At 42.0% G+C, this 18593-nt stretch overlaps 1 protein-coding gene across 1 annotated transcript in view; it reads left to right on the top strand.

Moving 5' to 3' along the window:
* Positions 1-18593, top strand: part of LOC103193035 (aldehyde oxidase 3-like) — a 124634-nt gene that overhangs the window by 10281 nt on the left and 95760 nt on the right. The window contains 6 exon segments of the mRNA XM_007936136.1: positions 5787-5848; positions 7831-7911; positions 10565-10669; positions 15535-15679; positions 16590-16643; positions 16646-16681. Of these exon segments, the coding sequence (XP_007934327.1) occupies positions 5787-5848; positions 7831-7911; positions 10565-10669; positions 15535-15679; positions 16590-16643; positions 16646-16681 (483 nt within the window).

Here is an 18593-nt window from a genome sequence, read left to right as displayed (position 1 = left end):
TCCCTCCATGCACTCCTGCCCCCTGAACTCTCTCCCTGTCCATAAACAGCCCTTATTTCTCCCATGATTGTTCTCTCCAAGGAGTGTATCTACCTCAGGGAAATGTTCAACTCATATGACTGTCTTGTTTGGCTGGAAGCCACAGGTGTATGTTCAATTCCAGACCTGATGGGCAGCTAGGGGCCATAGTCTCAGTGGTTCCATGAGGCTCTATCAGACCAGCAAATCTGGTCCCCCCCTTTTTTTTTCTCCAAATTATTTTGAATTTAGTTCCACATTGTTCTCCCTCTCTGTCCAGGATCTCCTACATAGAACCCCCTCCCTGTGGTTGACAGTGCTAGCCAGGCACCATCTAGTTCTGGTCTCATAGTCATATAGGCTGAAGATCTCATGGTGTACCAGTCGCTGGGACTAATTGTTTCCATGAATCTTTGGTTTTCTTCATTCTTCTTTGCTCTGGATGGGGAGAGACCCATCGTTGCATCTAGATGGCTGCTTGCAAGCTTTTAAGATCCCAGTCGCTACTCGCCAAAGTAGGAGGTGGAACAATGTTCTGTGTAGTATGTTATGCCAATTGAACTTGATGTCCCCTGCGACTATAGTCCCGAGCCCAAAGGTTCAACTACTTGGTCCCTCTGGGTAGTTGGCTGTGACTAAGAAGAGACTACAAACTTGTCCCTTGTCAGCTCTACTATACCCCTGGAAATTCTTACAAAACATACAAATACACTTGTAGAACCATTGTCTGCCAACCCTATACATGGTCTTGGGTTGCAACACTCCCTGCTGCATAGACATACCTAATAGTTCAGCCTGTCCAGCCATCTATCCACCTGTATACCTGTGTTTGCCTTCGCTGACAATGCAGTACTGTATGTACAAAAGGGTTATTAAATTTCTTGCATTCTATCCATCAAGTTATTTTCTAATCTTAATTCTATTATCTACAAATGCAATGAACATTACCTTTTGTCTATACATTACTTGTTAATTAAAATATTGAACAGAGTAAGCCAAGTGGAGAACTATGAAACATTTAAAAAGTAATCAACACACTGGATATGCTTGTTCCATCAAGTACAGGTACAAACCCTTCTGCAGTATCATGCATTCATGCTTCTTCATCCTTCCCACAGAGGGAGGATAAACCAAACCAGCTGCTGTTGAGTCAATTTCAACTCATGGTGCCCCCATGTGCCTCAGAGTAGAGCTGTACTCCTTAGGACTGTCTATGACTGTGATCTTTCAGAAGCAGGTCATCAGCCCTTTCTTCTGAGACACCTCTGGGTGGATTTGAACTGCCAACTTTTCAGTTAACCCCTTATGCGACCCAAGGACTCCTAAAGAAGGAACTATCACATGCCTTATAAAATCACTGCATACTCTGTTTATGGCCCTGATCAGATTCCCAGTCTAGAAATCTTAGCCCAAAAGGAAACAAGTAAGTTTTCTTGGATATCCAGTATCCTCTTAGGAGTCAAGGAGCTCAGGTAGCATAGTGCCTAAGGCATTTGACTGCTAACCAGAAGGCTGGCAGTTCAAACCCACGAGCCACTCCTTGGAAGGAAGTTTGGGCAATCTAATTCCATAGTGATAGTTCCTCAGAACCCAAGGAGGGGTCGCTATGAGTCAGATCCAACTCAACAGCAGTGAGTTTGGTTTTTGGTTTTCTTAGGAGTCATTTCTCCCAGACCCCCTAGTCAATAATTCATTCCAGAATGGATCCAGAAATTTGCCCCAGAGTGGAGTCAACCTCATCTAGAGCCACCTTTTTCAAAACCAGGATCAATAGTTACCCATATCCAGTATTCACACTCCATGATTTCTCACAGATTACTGACAATGATTTCACAATCTAACCTACAAATCATCTCAAGTTCATACAGCGCAATTCACCTTGGTCTGATACACTAGAACAAAGTGAAAGAAGCTAAATGTTCTTTTAAAATCTCTACATAACTTGGGCTTCAAGTCTTTCATAACTGTGCTTGTCTGAAATTTTAGTTTACCAAGCAAACTCTTCAGTGAGAAATATGAAAGCAGAAACAGGAATGAGGTAGTTCTGCCTTCTCTTTGATATTGTTATTCTCTTCATTGAGTAGTATATCCATTCACTTTCTGATACTGTTTGTTGTTGATAGCATTTTCCATAGACTATATCTCAGTCTTGTGCTTGACCAACTTGACTCTGTTTTGCACACACTTTTGCTCTCATCTTCAGTGTTGCCCCATTACTTTGATCAATTGTTTGTGTCCTTTCTTTGAGCTCAGCAGAGAGCACTCTGATTACAGTGCCACTCTCCACCCACCAAATCTTCATTTCTTCCTCATCTGGCATATATGCAATTGTTGTGTTGTTGTTGTTATGTACTGAGTCAGACCTGCAGCAATTATATGCTTCAAATTTTATTTCTGAGAACTCCCTATACCTTTTTGTGCTATTTTTCCTTTCTGCAGTTTCTGGCCAATGGAAGAGGGCTCATTGTTGCTCTGTACTTTCTTCCCACAAGCCTGTGGGCTTGGAGAACAACGGAGCATTCTCCTTCTTTTGTTATGAACCCAAACACGCTCTTCCCCTCTTTTTTGTCACTTTGATATCACAGCCTTTGTGGTTAACTTGACAGCCATTTCCCTCATTGGTTCCTCTCACTTTAGAATCATTCAGTAATTCTTAGCCCCTCTGGGTGTGGTAAGCAGTTAACACACTCAACTGCTAACTCAAAGGTTGAAAATTTGAGTCTAGCCAGAAGAGCCTTGGAAGAAAGGCCTGGTGATCTACTTCTGAAAAATCAGCCATTGAAAACCCTGTGGAGCAGAGGTCTGCTCTGACACATGAGATGCCATAAGTCAGAACTGATTCAAGAACAACTCTTTCTCCATCTTCTCCTTTTCCTTCTCCTTCTTCTTAGAGTAGAGCTACACCTTCTCAAACCTGCTGATTGAAGAATCCCTTCCCAGCTATACCCACTCTCTGTTCTTTCATTATCTGTTCTAGAGAGGCTCCTTCCACACCCCTTTCTTTCTCCAGTACCACCAATACGACCCTCTCCTGCCTAGAGACTAGATGTTGGTTTACCTGCTAAGATAAGACTGGAGGTGTGAAAGGATCGCACACTAGGAGATGCTGAAATTAGGGGATCAGACAAAGCCAAGAATCAGATAGGAATCTAGGTTCAATAAGCCAGAAATGGGAGTCTCAGCATTTTGCCAAAAACTGAGGGACCAAAGCCCACAAAGATCAAAAGATTGGGTAAAAAAAAAAAAAAAAAACACAAAAAGGTAATTTAGGAAACAAAAGATAGTGACTCTGGATGAGTACCTTCAGCAAGCATTGTGGTCCATTGTGCAATGCATGAGCGAACCCAAGGCCCATTGCTATTTGTTTACCTTTATGCTCACATACACACCTCCTTCCTGTAAGGTTCCTGGATTTCCACTCAAGTATGGGAGCTCTGGTAGCATAGTGGCTAAGGCACTTGACTGCTAACCAGAAGGCTGACGGTTCACACCCACCAGCCACTCCTCGGAAGGAAGATGAGGCAATCTACTTCCGTAGTGATACTGCCTCGGAAACCCAAGGAGGGGTCGCTATGAGTTGGGTCTGACTCGATGGCACACAACAAACAAACAATATGTTTTATCATCATATGACCTCCTACCTCCCCTGTTAGATATTTATAAAATTTTTAACACTGCCAGATTCCATATTGAACCTCCTCCCTGTAGGTTTTGGTGGTGCCTATTAGGAGTTCTGGTGGCAGAGCACCTAAGGCATTTGACTGCTAACCACTTTGGAAACCCAAGGAGGGGTTGCTATGGGTTGAATCAACTCAAAAGTAGTGAGGTAACATGAGCCTCTTTGCACCAAAATAGCAAGTACTCTTTCCTTATCGAGGAGCTCTGGTGGCATACTGGGTAATGCATTTGACTGATAATCACAAAGTTGGTGGTTCAAACCTGCCAGCTGCTCCATGGGAGGAAGATAAGGCAATGTACTTCCATAAAGATTTACAGCCTTGGAAACTCAATGGGCATCACTATGAGTTGGAATCAACTTATGGCAGTTGTTGTTGTTATGTGCCGTCAAGTCAGACCCGACTCATAGCGACCCCTCCTTGAGTTTCCAAAGCGGTATCACTACGGAAGTAGATTGTCCAACTTTCCTTCCTAGGAGTGGTTAGTGGGTTTGAACCACCAGACTTCTGGTTAGCAGTCAAGTGCTTTAGGCACTTATCACCCATAGTGTGTGCTTTGCTATCTAGACACCACCATAACCACTAACTTTTATTGAGTACTTTCTATGTACCAGGCATCATTCTATAATAGATGGTATAAGCCTTAAGTTCTATTATGATACCAATTGTACAGATGTGGACACTGAAATATAGAGTAGTTTAGTAACTTGTCCAAAGTTACATACCTAGTAACTGGCAGACTCAGGATTTGAATTTAGGTAATCTGGTTGTAAGGAACCATGGTGGCACAGTGTTTAGGCTGTTAACTGAAAGGTTGGTGGTTCAAACCAACCAGGCACTTCATGGGAGAAAGATGTAGCAGTGTGCTTCCATAAAGATTACAGCCTTGGAAATCCTATGAGGCAATGCAACCCTGTCCTATAGGGTTGCTATGAGTCAGAGCCAACTCAACAGCAGTGGATAATCTGGTTGTATGGGGCAGTGGTGGCTCAGTGGTAGATTCTGTCTTTCCGTGCAGGAGACCCTATGCACAATGGACCAAAATGCTGTCTGATCCTGTACCATCTCCATGACCGGTTGGGTCTTGGACCATTGTGATCCAAAGAGTTATTAATGGCTAATCTTTGGAAGTACATCACCAGGCCTTTCTTCCTAGTCTGCCAGTCCTCTAAACTAGACCTTTTCCTAGTCTAAAAGCTCCACTGAAACCTGTCCAGCATCATAGGAACGTACGAGCTTCCAATGCAAGACAAGCTGTGCAAGAGGTGCGTTGGCTGGGAATCAAACCTGAGTCTCCGCCATGGAAGGTGAGAGTTCTGCCACAGAACAAGCAATGCCTCAGAGCACCAGCATTTGCACCAGTTGCCACAGGGCAGTGCGGAGGGGGCCAGCTGATGCCCTGCACATGCATTATAGGAAGGGAAACCTGAGCCTGGGGAACTCAAATCTTTGTAACGGTCAGTAACCCTGCCTGACTTTTGCCCCAAAGGGAGACATTGTCTTTATTACACTGAATTGTTTAGAATTTCTGCTCATTCTTCCGGGAGGAGATACTGTCTCTGTCTTCCAAGGCTGTACACTATACAGCCTACTGCCATCAAGTCAGGTCCGACTCACAGCGACCATTCCTTGGGTTTCTGAGGCAGTATCACTACAGAAGTAGATTGCCCAACCTTCCTTCTGCGGAGTGGATGGTGGTTTGAACCGCCAGCCTTCTGGTTAGCAGTCAGATGCCTTAGGCACTATGCCACCGGAGCTCCCGTTCACTGTACCAAGATCCTTGAAAACGCAGCCTACAACAAAGGCAGCCAGTGCCCCTGCTCACAAGATGTGCGTGTCTTTGACAGATAACTTGTACCCCCTTATCCTTTCTCTTCAGTGATTTTCTGCTCTGTATTCTTCTCCAGAGTACAACCTTAGAAATATATCCTAAATGTCTTTTTATGACATTAAAACAAGCTAGAAAAACTACTGGTTTTTAAACATGGTGATGGGAGGGTCTATGGATAATGGTCCTGGCTATGAAAGGAGACATGACAAGGGCAGAGAAGTGGCTTTGGGTTGAAACATTGTGTGTTTCCTTCTACCCAGGTAATTTATGCCGCTGCACGGGATACAGACCCATTGTGGAGAGCGGGAAAAGTTTTAGTCCTGTGAGTATGAAAAATGGACAGCTACTGAGCTGCTTTTCTGAATTAAACAGAAAAGCCTCCCACACTTTACATGGAATTGGTTTGCAAGGAAGGCTCAGTATTGTGCTTTAGAGACTCCAAGGATTTAACCATTTTGCCCATCCAGCAAGGGTAATGAGGTATTTTTCTCAGAAATGCAGACAAGTAGCACCTTAATGGGTTTTTTGAAGGTGAAGACTATATAATAGCATATTCTGAGTGAAAATGGATGAGGCCATCTGCCTACCATCCAGCTTTGTGATATGAGAAGCCGAGAAGAGTCCATTTCTCACACTGCCTTTTCAGCAGCACATTTTGTTGAGTCACAGACAAAGTGAAGCATTTGGTGAAATAAATGCCCATGTCCTTCCTGAATGTGATTCCATTTTTTGATTAGTACTGATAGTATACAACAACAATAATATATGGGGAAGAGAGAGAAACCACTTTCATCTTTCATGGTGTGGAATCAACAGCCCCTCCAACCTGCAACTTCCATGGAGCACTAGTTTCAGACCCTCCTCTACCCACTCCCTACACACACACACACACACACACACACACACACACCAACAAATCCATGGTAAGTAATTAGTTGGAAAGACTGTTGTTGTTGTTTCCCATAGAGTCAATTTTTGACTCATAGAGACCCCGTGGGATGAAATATAATTCCCCCATGGGGTTTCCCCTAATATTTATAGGAGTAGATTGCCAGGTCTTTTTCCCTTGGAGCTGATGACTAGGTCTGAACTGTCAACCTTCTGATTAGCAGCTGAGCACTTGACTGTTGCACCACCAGGGCTCCTTGGAAAGGCTAGATGGCATCAGTAATGTGAAAAACATACATACAATTTTTTTCCTACACAGATATACCTTAAAAGCAGCAATAAATTTATACATCCAGAGATGTTTGGATTCCTATATTGTTAAAAGAATGTGGAAAATTGAGAAAGAGTTAAAATCAGACCAAAAGGTGACATGTAAGGAAACACACTTACAGAAAGAATGGAGACTAGCAAGCTACGTAAATAAAATTGACATGAAAAAAATCTATGTAAGACATTTATTATGGTAGAGTTATACATGTTACTATTACCATCTACTTGGACTGGAGAAGCAAGACAAATTGCAATGAGATCTATTCATTTGTTTGCTCATTCATTCTTTCATTCATTTATTTATTTGAAATTATGTGTTATAGACTCTAGGTACCTTCCATTGTTACCTGTATTTCATTTTCAATTTCCTCATGAATTTAAAGATTATTTGAATCAATTTAATTAACTAGAACACTGGGTCAAATAAACACATAGTAAATATTTGTGTCAGATTCCCTGGCTGAAATAAACAGAGGAGTCATGGATTCAACCAAAGGAAGAATTCCTCAGTGGAACCCAACCCCAGGGCCTTGGTGGCAACTGGAAGGATATTTTTCTAGTTTCGGAGGCTCTGGGGGCCAAGCCTTTCAGTCTTCCCTTGGGAGAACTGCTCCATACTCCTCTCTGTGGAAGGACTGTTTTAAGGATTGAATATTCTAATCCATGTATAGACCTGAGAACAATGCCTAGAATGTGGTAGACAATCAAGAAATTATAGTTATTATTAATAACTAGAGGGAATATGAAGTTGAGGTTTACAAGCATGAGCTCCATTATTAGAATGCCTCGCTTCAAATTCTGGTTCTGCTACTTTCTAGCTGTAAAATTTAGATAAATTACTTAACCTTTTAAGGCTCTGTTTCCTTATCTGTAAAATGGGCTTGTGATTGCAAGATCATGTCTGCAAGTTACAAAACATCATTCCAAGCATGTATTAAGCACTCTACAAAACCTCTGCTACAATTATGACAGTGACTAGTACTACTGTGACTATCACCATTATTACTGAAATTACTCTTACTACCTTTGGTGGTCCATTGCAACTCTAGGATTCTCTGACTTTGCCATCCTTCTTTTCTTCTTTAGAGTTCATCTTGCTGTCAAATGAACGGGGAAGGGAAATGTTGTTTGACTCAAGAAGAAAATGAGCCTGGGAACAAAGCTAGTGTAAGTCTTTCACTCTCCTTTTGTGGCTGTGGCTTCTCATGTCTGGGTCAGTGCCCCCCATTGCACTCAAAGGGCTTAGGGAGCTGGTGGAGGGGGCTTGTAAAAGTTTTCAAAACAATTGTTCCTCTCCAAGTCCTTTTCTCTCATTCCTTCCACTGATCCTCAACCACTGAAGACCCAAGTCTTCCTGAAAGGAAAGGATTCTCCATGCTGGGGCTGCCAGTAAATAATAGCTATTGAAAGATAGCACCAGCATGGTGGCACCAGCTTTGGCTAGAGAGGACCCAGCTCAAGTCCCAGCCCTGTAACTTTCCAGCTTAAAGGTAACTTCCTCCTTAGTATAATAGGGAAAATACTTAAAGGAAGTTGTCGGGAAGGTTAAATTCTACATGTAAAATGATGTACATCAAACCCTGAACCCAGTGACCAGCATTTAGCAGTTGCTTAGTAAACACTAGTTTTTCCTAGTAACTGATGTTTGGAATTGCCCTTAAAACCAATCTTGGCGTCACAGCCAGCTATCCAGAAGAACTGAGTAGTTGAACATGCAGGCTTGGGACCATAGTCACAGGGGACATCAAGCTCAATTGGCATAACATATTATACAAAACATTGTTCCACCTCCTACTTTGGTGAGTAGCGATTGGGATCTTAAAAGCTAGCAAGCTGCCATCTAGAGGCAACGATGGGTCTCTCCTCATCCAGAGCAAAGAAGAATGAAGAAAACCAAAATTCATGGAAACAATTAGTCCTAGCGACTGGTACACCATCCTATCTGCACCATCCTATGAGACCAGAAGAACTAGATGGTGCCCTGCTACAACTGTCATCCACTTGGAAGGGGATCTATGTAGGAGATCCTTGATAGAGAGGGAGAACAATATGGAACAAAACTCAAAATCATTTGGAGGGGAAAAAAAAGGGGGCGGGTGACCAGGTTTGCTGGTCCGATAGAGCCTGGTGGAACCACTGAGACTATGGACCCTAGCTGCCCTTCAGGTCTGGAATTGAACCTACACCTGTGGTTTCCAGCCAAACAAAATACAGGCATATGAGGTAAACATTTACCTCAAGTAGATACACTCCTTGGAGAGAAGGGTACACTCCCATGAGATACACTCACGGGAGAAAGAAGGGCTGCTCATGCACAGGGAGACAGCTAAGGGGGCAGGAGTGCATGGAGGGACGGACACTGGGAAAAGGTAACTATGGGGAGGAAGTGGGAGGGGAGCTGTTGCATTGTGGTAAACTGTGGTCAATGACATGAGACAAAGTATATATGAACCGCTGTATGGAAAGTGAATGTGCTCTGTAAATCTTCACCCAAATCACAATTTAAAAATAAATAAATAAATAGAAATAATTCAGCTCTACCAGAAGACAATAAAACTAATTAGTAGTTTAAAAGGAGCTCTGGTAGCATAGTGGCTAAAGCACTTGACTGCTAACCAGAAGGCTGGCGGTTTAAACCCACCAGCCACTCCTCGGAAGGAAGGTTGGGCAATCTACTTCCATAGTGATACTGCCTCGGAAACCCAAGGAGGGGTCGCTATGAGTCGGGGCCGACTCGAAGGCATATAACAACAACAACAACAACAGTAGTTAAAAAAAAAAAAAAACCAGTCTTGGCAAAAGATGGCTCACAAAGTGAATGGGAACTAGAGTCTCCTGTCTTCTACTAGTCTCTCCTCTAGTCAAGAGGACCTACTTGATTTCTTTTTAACACCCCATGAATAACCTCCATCTAAATCTATGCTGGCTACATTCCCTCTCCTCTCCTTCCACCAAGAGGCCTCTGCAACCACTTGCTTCCCTGATTTCCTGCAGAGCTTGCTGTTTGTATCACTTTTTTGCCACTTAAACCCACTGCCATCCAGACATTTCTGACTCACAGCAACCCACATTGGGTTTCCAAGGCTGTAAATCTTTGTGGAAGTAGATTGCCTCATCTTCCTCCGATAGAGCAGCTGATGTATTTGAACTGCCTCCCTTCTGGTTAGCAGCCAAATGCCTTACCCACTATTCCACCAGAGTTCCTTGCTAATGGTAGAACTCTTGCCTTCCACGTGAGAGATCCAGGTTCTATTCCTGGACGGAGCACCTCACGGCAGCCGCCACCACCCATCTGTCACTGGAGGCATGTGTGTTGCTATGATACCAAACAGGTTTCAGCAAAGCTCCCAAGTTAACACAGACTAGAAAGAAAGGCCTTGTGATCTACCTCTGAAAAGCAATCAGTGAAAACGCTCTGGATCACACTGGTCCCATCCCAACCTATCACAGAGGTGCCACAAGACTGAGCACTATTTCGTTCCATGTACATGAGGTCACCACGAGTTAGAGGTCAACTTGATGGTGTCTAACAATAACGTACTATAATGCTTCTTTCTTCAGCTGGTTCCAATGCCAAGCTCTAAGGAGAAGTTTCAGAGCTGCCACTTTCCCTCTGTCATCCCACTCCGCCAGTCTTCTCCAGCCGGAGTAACACTGGAGGGCTAGTCCACATCTCAGCCCCTTGTCTCTCCAACACCCAGCTCAGGGTCTTCCAAACAGGAGACACTCAAAACTTAGATAATAATGACCATGGCAATTATCACCCTTTGACTTTGTTTTTACCAAACAGACTAAAACATTCATTTTTTTTTTTCTTAAGGTTTGTACCAGATTGTATGATAAAGAAGAATTTCAGCCCTTGGACTCAACCCAGGAATTTATATTTCCACCTGAACTAATGATATGTTCTTTGTCTTCTATTTCTGTTTTGAAGCCAAAAGTGCGAGAATAATCAGCCCTGTCAGTTTATCACCAGTTGCATGTCCACTGACATTTGCCCTCAAGATACCTTTGCACTTCTGTCACCCTCAGGAGCCTATGGCAGGCATGCTTCCTCCCAGGCCTTGACCCTGGGTGAATCCACCTTGCCTCTGATCTTTCATGTAATGGAACTCCCCTCCCTCCGTGTCTGGAACAGCACCAGCAGAGTCCGTTCTGGCATACAAGTATCTCTATTAAATACAAGGAAATCCAGGGGACAGATCATAAACAGAAATGGGAAGTTACAAGTTCATTTTATTTCCTAATAGCTTGGCACAAGTTTAAAGCATTTCGCTCCCTCCTTTTATTTTTTAAAAATTGCTCTTCCAGGCATCCTTTGGACTCACATGTATTTATTTTCCAAACTTTTGTTGGGAACCTCAGGCACTGAACTAGGCATTAGGGACACAGAAATGGCCAAACCACTTGCTCATAAGGAATTTATGATCAAGTGGAGAGACAGACAGACATGTCAATAAAATTAACAATAAGATGTGAAGGCTGTTAAAATTGAGACCTGAAAATGGGTTCTGGGGTAGAGCAGAGAATAAGAGGTGGGATAGCGAGACATGCAAAGAGGCTTCTTCAAGGAGCTAAACTTGAGCTAAAACTTGAATTATAAATAGGAATTATGAAGGAGTGGAGAAGGGGAATGAGTGGCCCATCTAGGCAAAGTGAGTATCATGTGCATAGCCTGTGGCTTTGTGAGACAAGGAACTTTCAAGAAAAACAAGCATTTCCAAAGGACTCAGACTCACCAAACTCACTGCCTTCAAGTCAATTCTGACTCACGGTGACCCCCATTGGGTTTCCAAGGTTGTGAATCTTTACAGAAACAGACTGCATCATTTTTATTCTGCAGAGTAGCTTGTGGGTTCAAACCACTGAAATTTTGGTTAGCAGCCAAATGCCTTAACCACTAAACCACCAGAGCTCCTTTCCAAATGACTAGAGCATAGCATAATAGAAATTCATTGCAACCCCAGTCTCAGCCCAATGTATGAATCTAGTTTTGCTCAGGTAGTGGGGAACCATTAAAGGATTTTAATCAGGGGAAAATCATAATAATATTTGCATTCTTAAAAGATCACTTTAGCTATCACATGGAGAAAAGATTGGAAAGGGTCACGAGTGAGTGCAGAGTGACAGGTGACAATGACAGCAGTTTAGGAGAAAGACAGTGGTGTCCAGGATTAAGAGGTTGTAGATGGAAAGAAGGAGACAAATAAGAGAGATATTTAAACAATTGGGTGGATGGGTATGGGTGATAGAGACAGAGGGAGGGGTCATGGATGACTCCTAAACTTACACAATAAGATGCTGAGTTAGAGATACTGGAGTAGAACTACTTTTGAAAGGGCAGATCAGGACTTCAGATTTTTACACATTAGTTTGACAACCTTTTAACAAATTCAGAGGGAAGTGTCTTTATATATGTATATATGTGTATGTATATATATATATATATATATATATCTCCTCAGAGGAGAGGTCAAGTCTGGATATATATATTTACAAGTCACTAGGATTCAAAGCCACAAGTACTGATAAGAGCATGTCTGAGAATAGGCCCTGGATCTAAATCCCAGGGAATTTCAAATAACAAATGGGTGGAAAAAGATGAGTGGACCCAAGATTGAGAAGGAAAGGCTAGAGAGGTGCCATAAAAACAGAAGAATGAGTATTCCAGAAGCAGTGGAAGAAAATGTTTCAAGAAGGAGAGAATGACTGAACGCAGCATGCGTTGTTGAGAGATCAACTAGTATGAAGACTGCAAATAGTGACAGAGACAGTTAATCTCCGTAAGTGTCAAGAGTTGGTTGAAGAGAGCAGGAACGGAAGAAAAAGGAGGCAGTGAAGTGAAAGAGTGCTTTAAATAATTGACCAGAAGGAGAGAAAAGAGATGGCAGTGGCTGGAGGGAGACTAGGGTAGAAGAGTTTTGTCTTTTTATTAATGGAGGAGCTTGGATGTATGTAACTGTTAATAAGGAATAATACAATTAAGGGAGATGATGAATACCCAAGAGATGGAAGAGATAATCAGCAGTAGAAGGATCCTGAGAGGGAAGAAGGATGCGGTCTAAAGCTCCGATGAAGAAACACCTTTTCTATTTCTTTCAGAAAACTTTGTTTCAAAAAACCCTCCTTCCAAACCTGGGCAGAATTTCCCAGTGCTCCCACAGAACGCTGTCCTTACCCAGTAGGGTATTTCCATGCAGAATCACGATTGCCTACTGCCTCATTCGATCATAGCCCACCTCAGCTCCGAGGGAAGGACTGAGCGTTGTGTTCACCACTGTGTCATCATTGCCTAACGCAGTGATTCTCTGCTCTTAAAATTATTAAGGACCCTAAAGAGTATTTTTATGTGAGTTACAGCTATTAATATTTATAATAATTAGAAATTAAAAGTAGAATATACTTCAATGAGAAGAGTGGCATTGTTTTTGCAAATCTCTCTGATATTGGCTTAAAAGAAGATAGCTGGAGTCTTATACCCACTTCTGCATTCAGTCAGTTGTGATACAATGTACCCTCATGAGAGATCAAGAAAGCAAATAACGTCTTTCATTATAAAATAGTTTTGACCTCAGGATGCCTTGAAAGCATACTGAGGATTCCAAGAAATCCCGTGATTATAATCTGAGAATCACGAGCCTAATTTAATAAGAAGAACACAGAATTATTTCTTTAACTTGAGCTTCTACTCCATCCCCACCACCTCCCCACTCACTGATGTCCTTTCCAAAAAAATACATAACTTAAAGCAGCATTTATGGAATCTTTATGTTGAAAAATCCTCAGTTAACCAATCTACCTTTAATTATTGTTCCATTTCCATGGCTTCAGTCAGTTAATCAACCTCTACCACAATTTTTGTTCAACGTTGAAATTATTCAGAGTGAAATAACTTATCAAAACTTGGAAATTCCACCAAAAGATTTGCTCTTTGGATGGTTCTCACAAAAAACAAAATTGTGTTGCATAAAATATTTTTTTGCAAGGGTATCATTTAGTTTCAAATTTAGTTTCAAATTAAATGATTCAATTCCCACTTGGACAATGGATTCCCTGCTTGTGATTAATTAGCAGACACGACACTCTTCTTCTCTCAGATGCATGAAATCCTATCAGCTTCAGAGGACTCCGGGCTGCAAGCCTGGTGCTCTGGGCTCATGGTTCTGTTCTTGGTAATCAACTGTGTCATCTTGACCAGTCCCTTCTGTGAGCCTCACTATTTTTTCTTCCTTGAGGCTAGACCAATGGTTCTCAGACTTACTCATAAGAAGGAGCAGTCAGAAGTCAAGGGCTTTTTCTTAAATGCCATATTTTTTTGCTGAACACCATTTTTAAAAATGGCAATTTAATTACACTGAGTAGATTAAGTACAATTTTTGCTGTTGTTGTGGTTGCCATCGAGTCAGATCCGACTCATAGCGACTCATAGTGACTGAGGCGGTATCACTACAGAAGTAGATTGCCCAACCTTCGTTCCAAGGAGTGACTGGTGGGTTTGAACTGCCAGCCTTCTGGTTAGCAGTCAAATGCCTTGGGCACTATGCTGCCAGAGCTCCCAAGTACAATTTTAGCCTTAGAAAATATGACTGCCTTGTAAGACTTATAGGAGCTCTGGTGGCATAGTGCCTAAGGCATCTGACTGCTAACCAGAAGTCTGGTGATTTAAACCCACCAGCCACTCCTCGGAAGGAAAGTTGGGCAATCTATTTCCGCAGTGATACCACCTTGGAAACCCAAGGAGGGGTCACTATGAGTCGAATCCGACTAGACAGCAGTAAGTTTGGTTTGGTTTGGTTATAAGATTCATACACTGAATCAAAATTGGGAGCACAGAAGTCCATTAAGGAAAAAAAAAGAGAGAGAGAGAGAGAGAAAGGCTATCCAGTTAAGCATGGTTAACTATTTGCAAATTTCTTTCGTAAATATTTATTTGCTATTTGTTCATTCTGTTTGTCAGCTATCACTTGCAGTGCCCTTGGTTTTCAAGAAACAGATGGGAGGAAAACTTTACTTCTGCTCATTAACTACTTCTGCTAATTGAGAAAATCTTGTTTTCAACTATCAGTGAAACCTCTCAGTCTTGCTCAAAGAAACAGAGAGGAAGGTCCAGTGCCATTGGCTTTAAAAATCATGACATTCTATACTTTTACCAAATGTCTGCTCTTCCATAGAACAGCCAGCCTTACTACACAGAAACGCGGCCTCTGAGAGCCAAAAGAGCTTCCTACATTACAGTATTACTCTGATCCTTAATTTGCAGATAAAGCAAAGCAAGACCTAGAGGCTCCACGGTTTTCCTAAATCCACCCAGCTACCTATAGGCAAGGCTGAGCTTAGACTCTGAGTCGCCCATCTCCTGGTATGCTCGTAGTTTTCTATTCTAAAGCTTGCCTTATAAGAAATAGCATACGTGCTCCAGTACACATATAGTCAATGGTCTGTTGATGTTCTATCATCATTTGTAACTTGTTGTTGTTGTTGTTGTTATGTGCCGTCGAGTTAGTCAACAGTATTCTCTGCAGTTGGGAATTTGCCATTAGAAATCTCATCCTCGTACATAAGATTCTTGTTTTTTTGGAAGTTAAGATTTAATTAAAATCCATTTAGTTTTTTTTTTTAAGCTGTAAGAGATGAAACAATAATATGCAAAGCAGCAGATTAATTATTAGTCTATTAGTTCAGTGTTCCATGTGCGTGCTCCATTTATTTTTGTTCAGCTTACGAGCTGTAATGAAGTCTACGTGTTTTGTCATTGTCACTAGTATTAAGTCTGCAATTTTTCTACCTCAGAGAATGGCAGAAGAACCCCAAAAGAAAATTCTGACTTTCCATGGGGAGAGGATTACCTGGATCACCCCAGGAACTCTAAGTGACCTTCTGGAGCTGAAAATGAAGTATCCTAAAGCCCCTCTTGTGATGGGGAACACCTCTGTTGGTGGGTACTGTAAAGGCTACTGTTTCCACCTCCTGTATTAAAAAGCAAAATCTGTGAAAGAAGATGTGAGTTGTGGCATCTACTTATGAATCAAAATGTACATCAGGTGATTCAAACTCACTCCCTTTGACCATCTGAGAGACAGCTTGTTGTACAATTAATTTCTCTAGCTCCTAAAGAGGGAGCTCTGGTAGCGTAGTGCCTAAGGCACTTGACTGCTAACCAGAAAGCTGGCGGTTCAAACCCACCAGCCACTTCTTGGAAGGAAGGTTGGGCAATCTACTTCTGTAGTAATACTGCCTCAGAAACCCAAGGAGGGGGTCGCTATGAGTCAGGGCCAACTCCACGGCACATAACAACAACAAGAAGTTCCCCATTCCAACTCTTGAATGCGACTGGATTTTTCTAAGGTTAATGTTTCTATTCTGCAAGCTTCAGTAAATAGTAAAGCAGATGTCTCTCTCATTAGATTCTTAAGTGAAGAATCTGCTGATAGGTTTATGACTTGGGTCAGACTCAGTTCAAATACCAGGAACATACTTAGGAGAAAAGCAAACCTCTTCTGTCAAAGTTTTATTTTACTTTGCTAATTAGGCTTATAAGGAGTCCTGGTGGCACACTGGCTAAAGCACTCAGTTGCTCACCAAAAGGTTGACAGTTTGAACCTACCAGCTGCTCTGTGGGAGAAAGATGAGGCAGTCTGCTTCCAAAATGATTTACAGCCTTGGAAACCTTATGGGGTGGTTCTACTCTGTCTGGTAGGATCACCGTGAGCTGGAATTGATTTGACAGCAGTGGATTTGGTTTGGTTTATTAGGCCTATGAGACCTTTTGCTAAGCCACAGTGTTACTTGCAGAAAGAAACCTCACTGACTTCTTTCCCACTAATGATAACACTTTTACCTTTTAGGGCTTGATATGAAGTTCAAGGAAGTTTTCCATCCAGTTATTCTCTCTCCTGCAAGGTTTTGGAATTGTTTCTCGTAACTAATACAAACGCAGGTGTGTCTCAGCTATTATAATGAGATCCTGATGTTGTGGGTGCTTCTGCTAAAGAACGCTAAGGCTATTTGACACTGACCAAATCACAGACTCTCGGGCGGCAGGAAATGTTATTTTCCCTTTTTCCACCATAATACTGAACCATGTGTGATCTTTTGTAAAGAATATCTCCTAGATTCCGAAACCCCTGGTAAAGAGTGTATCTATCCTCCTGAGACTCGATTTTCAGCACTTAGCTGGGCTCAACGAATGGCTGTTGAGTCACCCAGAAACTCAATCAGACGTCTAATGACTTAGCTTTTGAATTTGGATCAACTGGTAGCAAACATCCTTTGAAGTCAGAATAAATATTTGTTTTACAGTCTCAAAGGACAGAGACCTCTAGTTATAAGCATCCAATGTCAAAACATAACCAAGTCAAATCAGTTTACGTCCTGAGCTCAAAGTGCAATACGAAAAAGTCTGGAGAGGTAGATGTGTGGGCAGCTGTCTCCTTTCCAGAGGGACCCTTCCACTGCTGAGCCCTTCTAAACTAGTTTATTTGGTAGCAAAACAGAACCATTCTCAAGAAGAGTCTGTCCCAAGATGAATTCATCAGTTACATCTATTTACACAGATAAAAAGCAAACTGTCCTTAATCAAATGGTCTCAGCTCCAAGAAGCACTGGAAGGAAACATTAAATAAGAATCACAAAACTTATCTCGGGTTTTTTTTAATAAGAGCTTTACTTTCTGTCCAGCTTTCCAAAATTAAAGCATGAGCTCCCTCTGTTGAGTAAATGAATACATATTGATACAGTGAAACAGAATTGAAAATATTTTGTGCCATGAAGTTCTTAGAAACATCAGCAATTGTGAATTATAAACAAATATATTCTTTTCAAAACTTTTGACTACCTTGTGAGATGAAACAGAAAGGTAGCTGAAAATTTTCAGTTTCCTGATAAGATTTGCTAAGCACTGATTCTTGGCACAGCAACGCTTTGCAACCACCATGATCTAATTACCACAAGGTGCCCAGCTTTGGTTTTTCACAGCACTTATCACATCTGAAATTAGATTGCTTATTTATTCATTGATCTGGTTATGCTCGTCCTCCCCACTGGACCACTGACTTCTGGCAAAGACTTGGTGCTCTCAGCCCCCGAACCGTGCCTGGTACTCAGTAGGGGCTCCGGGTTTACTTGTAGTGTCACTCAGGCTGATTATAATCCATTAGAGAATGATTCAGTGTTGATTATGAAAAATAGGGTACCCAAACTAAACTAAACCCAATGCCGTGGAGTCGATGCCAACTTATAGCAACCCTATAGAACAGAGTACAGCTACCCCACAGGGTTTCCAAGGCTGTCAATCTTTAAGGAAGCAGACTGCCACATCTTTCTTTAGTGGAGCCACTGGTGGGTTCAAACTGCCCAGCTTTCGGTTTCAGTTTGCATGTGAGCGCTTTAACCACTATGCTACCAGGCCTCCTTAATTGGATACTCATTTAATAGGAAATTATAGAAATGAGAAAACAACTGAAGATACAGTGGGAAAAGGGTGGACTTTAAGCCTAGCTTTTATGATGGGGAGAATTTAGTCAAGTTAAATAAGGAAACAGCGTTGAGAAACAGACACTGGGGATCCAAAACAAAAAAAGGCATGAATCCTCCCTCAGGAAGCTTACAATCTGCTGGTGAAGACAGATGTCAAACAATAACCACACAAATTAAAGGAAAAATTGCAATTGTGACACGTGCTAAACAGGTCAGGTACGTGACATTGGAACACCAGGTAATAGAGAGCTAGGAAAGACTTCAATGGAATTAGGGGATGCTCTGGTAGCATAATGGCTAAAGCACTTGACTGCTAACCAGAAGGCTGGCGGTTCAAACCCACCAGCCACTCCTCGGAAGGAAGGTTGGGCAAT

Source organism: Orycteropus afer, unplaced genomic scaffold (assembly GCF_000298275.1).
Source record: "Orycteropus afer afer isolate SDZICR_OR568_19922 unplaced genomic scaffold, OryAfe1.0 scaffold00002, whole genome shotgun sequence".
Classification (NCBI taxonomy): domain Eukaryota; kingdom Metazoa; phylum Chordata; class Mammalia; order Tubulidentata; family Orycteropodidae; genus Orycteropus; species Orycteropus afer.
This window is presented reverse-complemented; position numbering and strand designations above follow the sequence as displayed.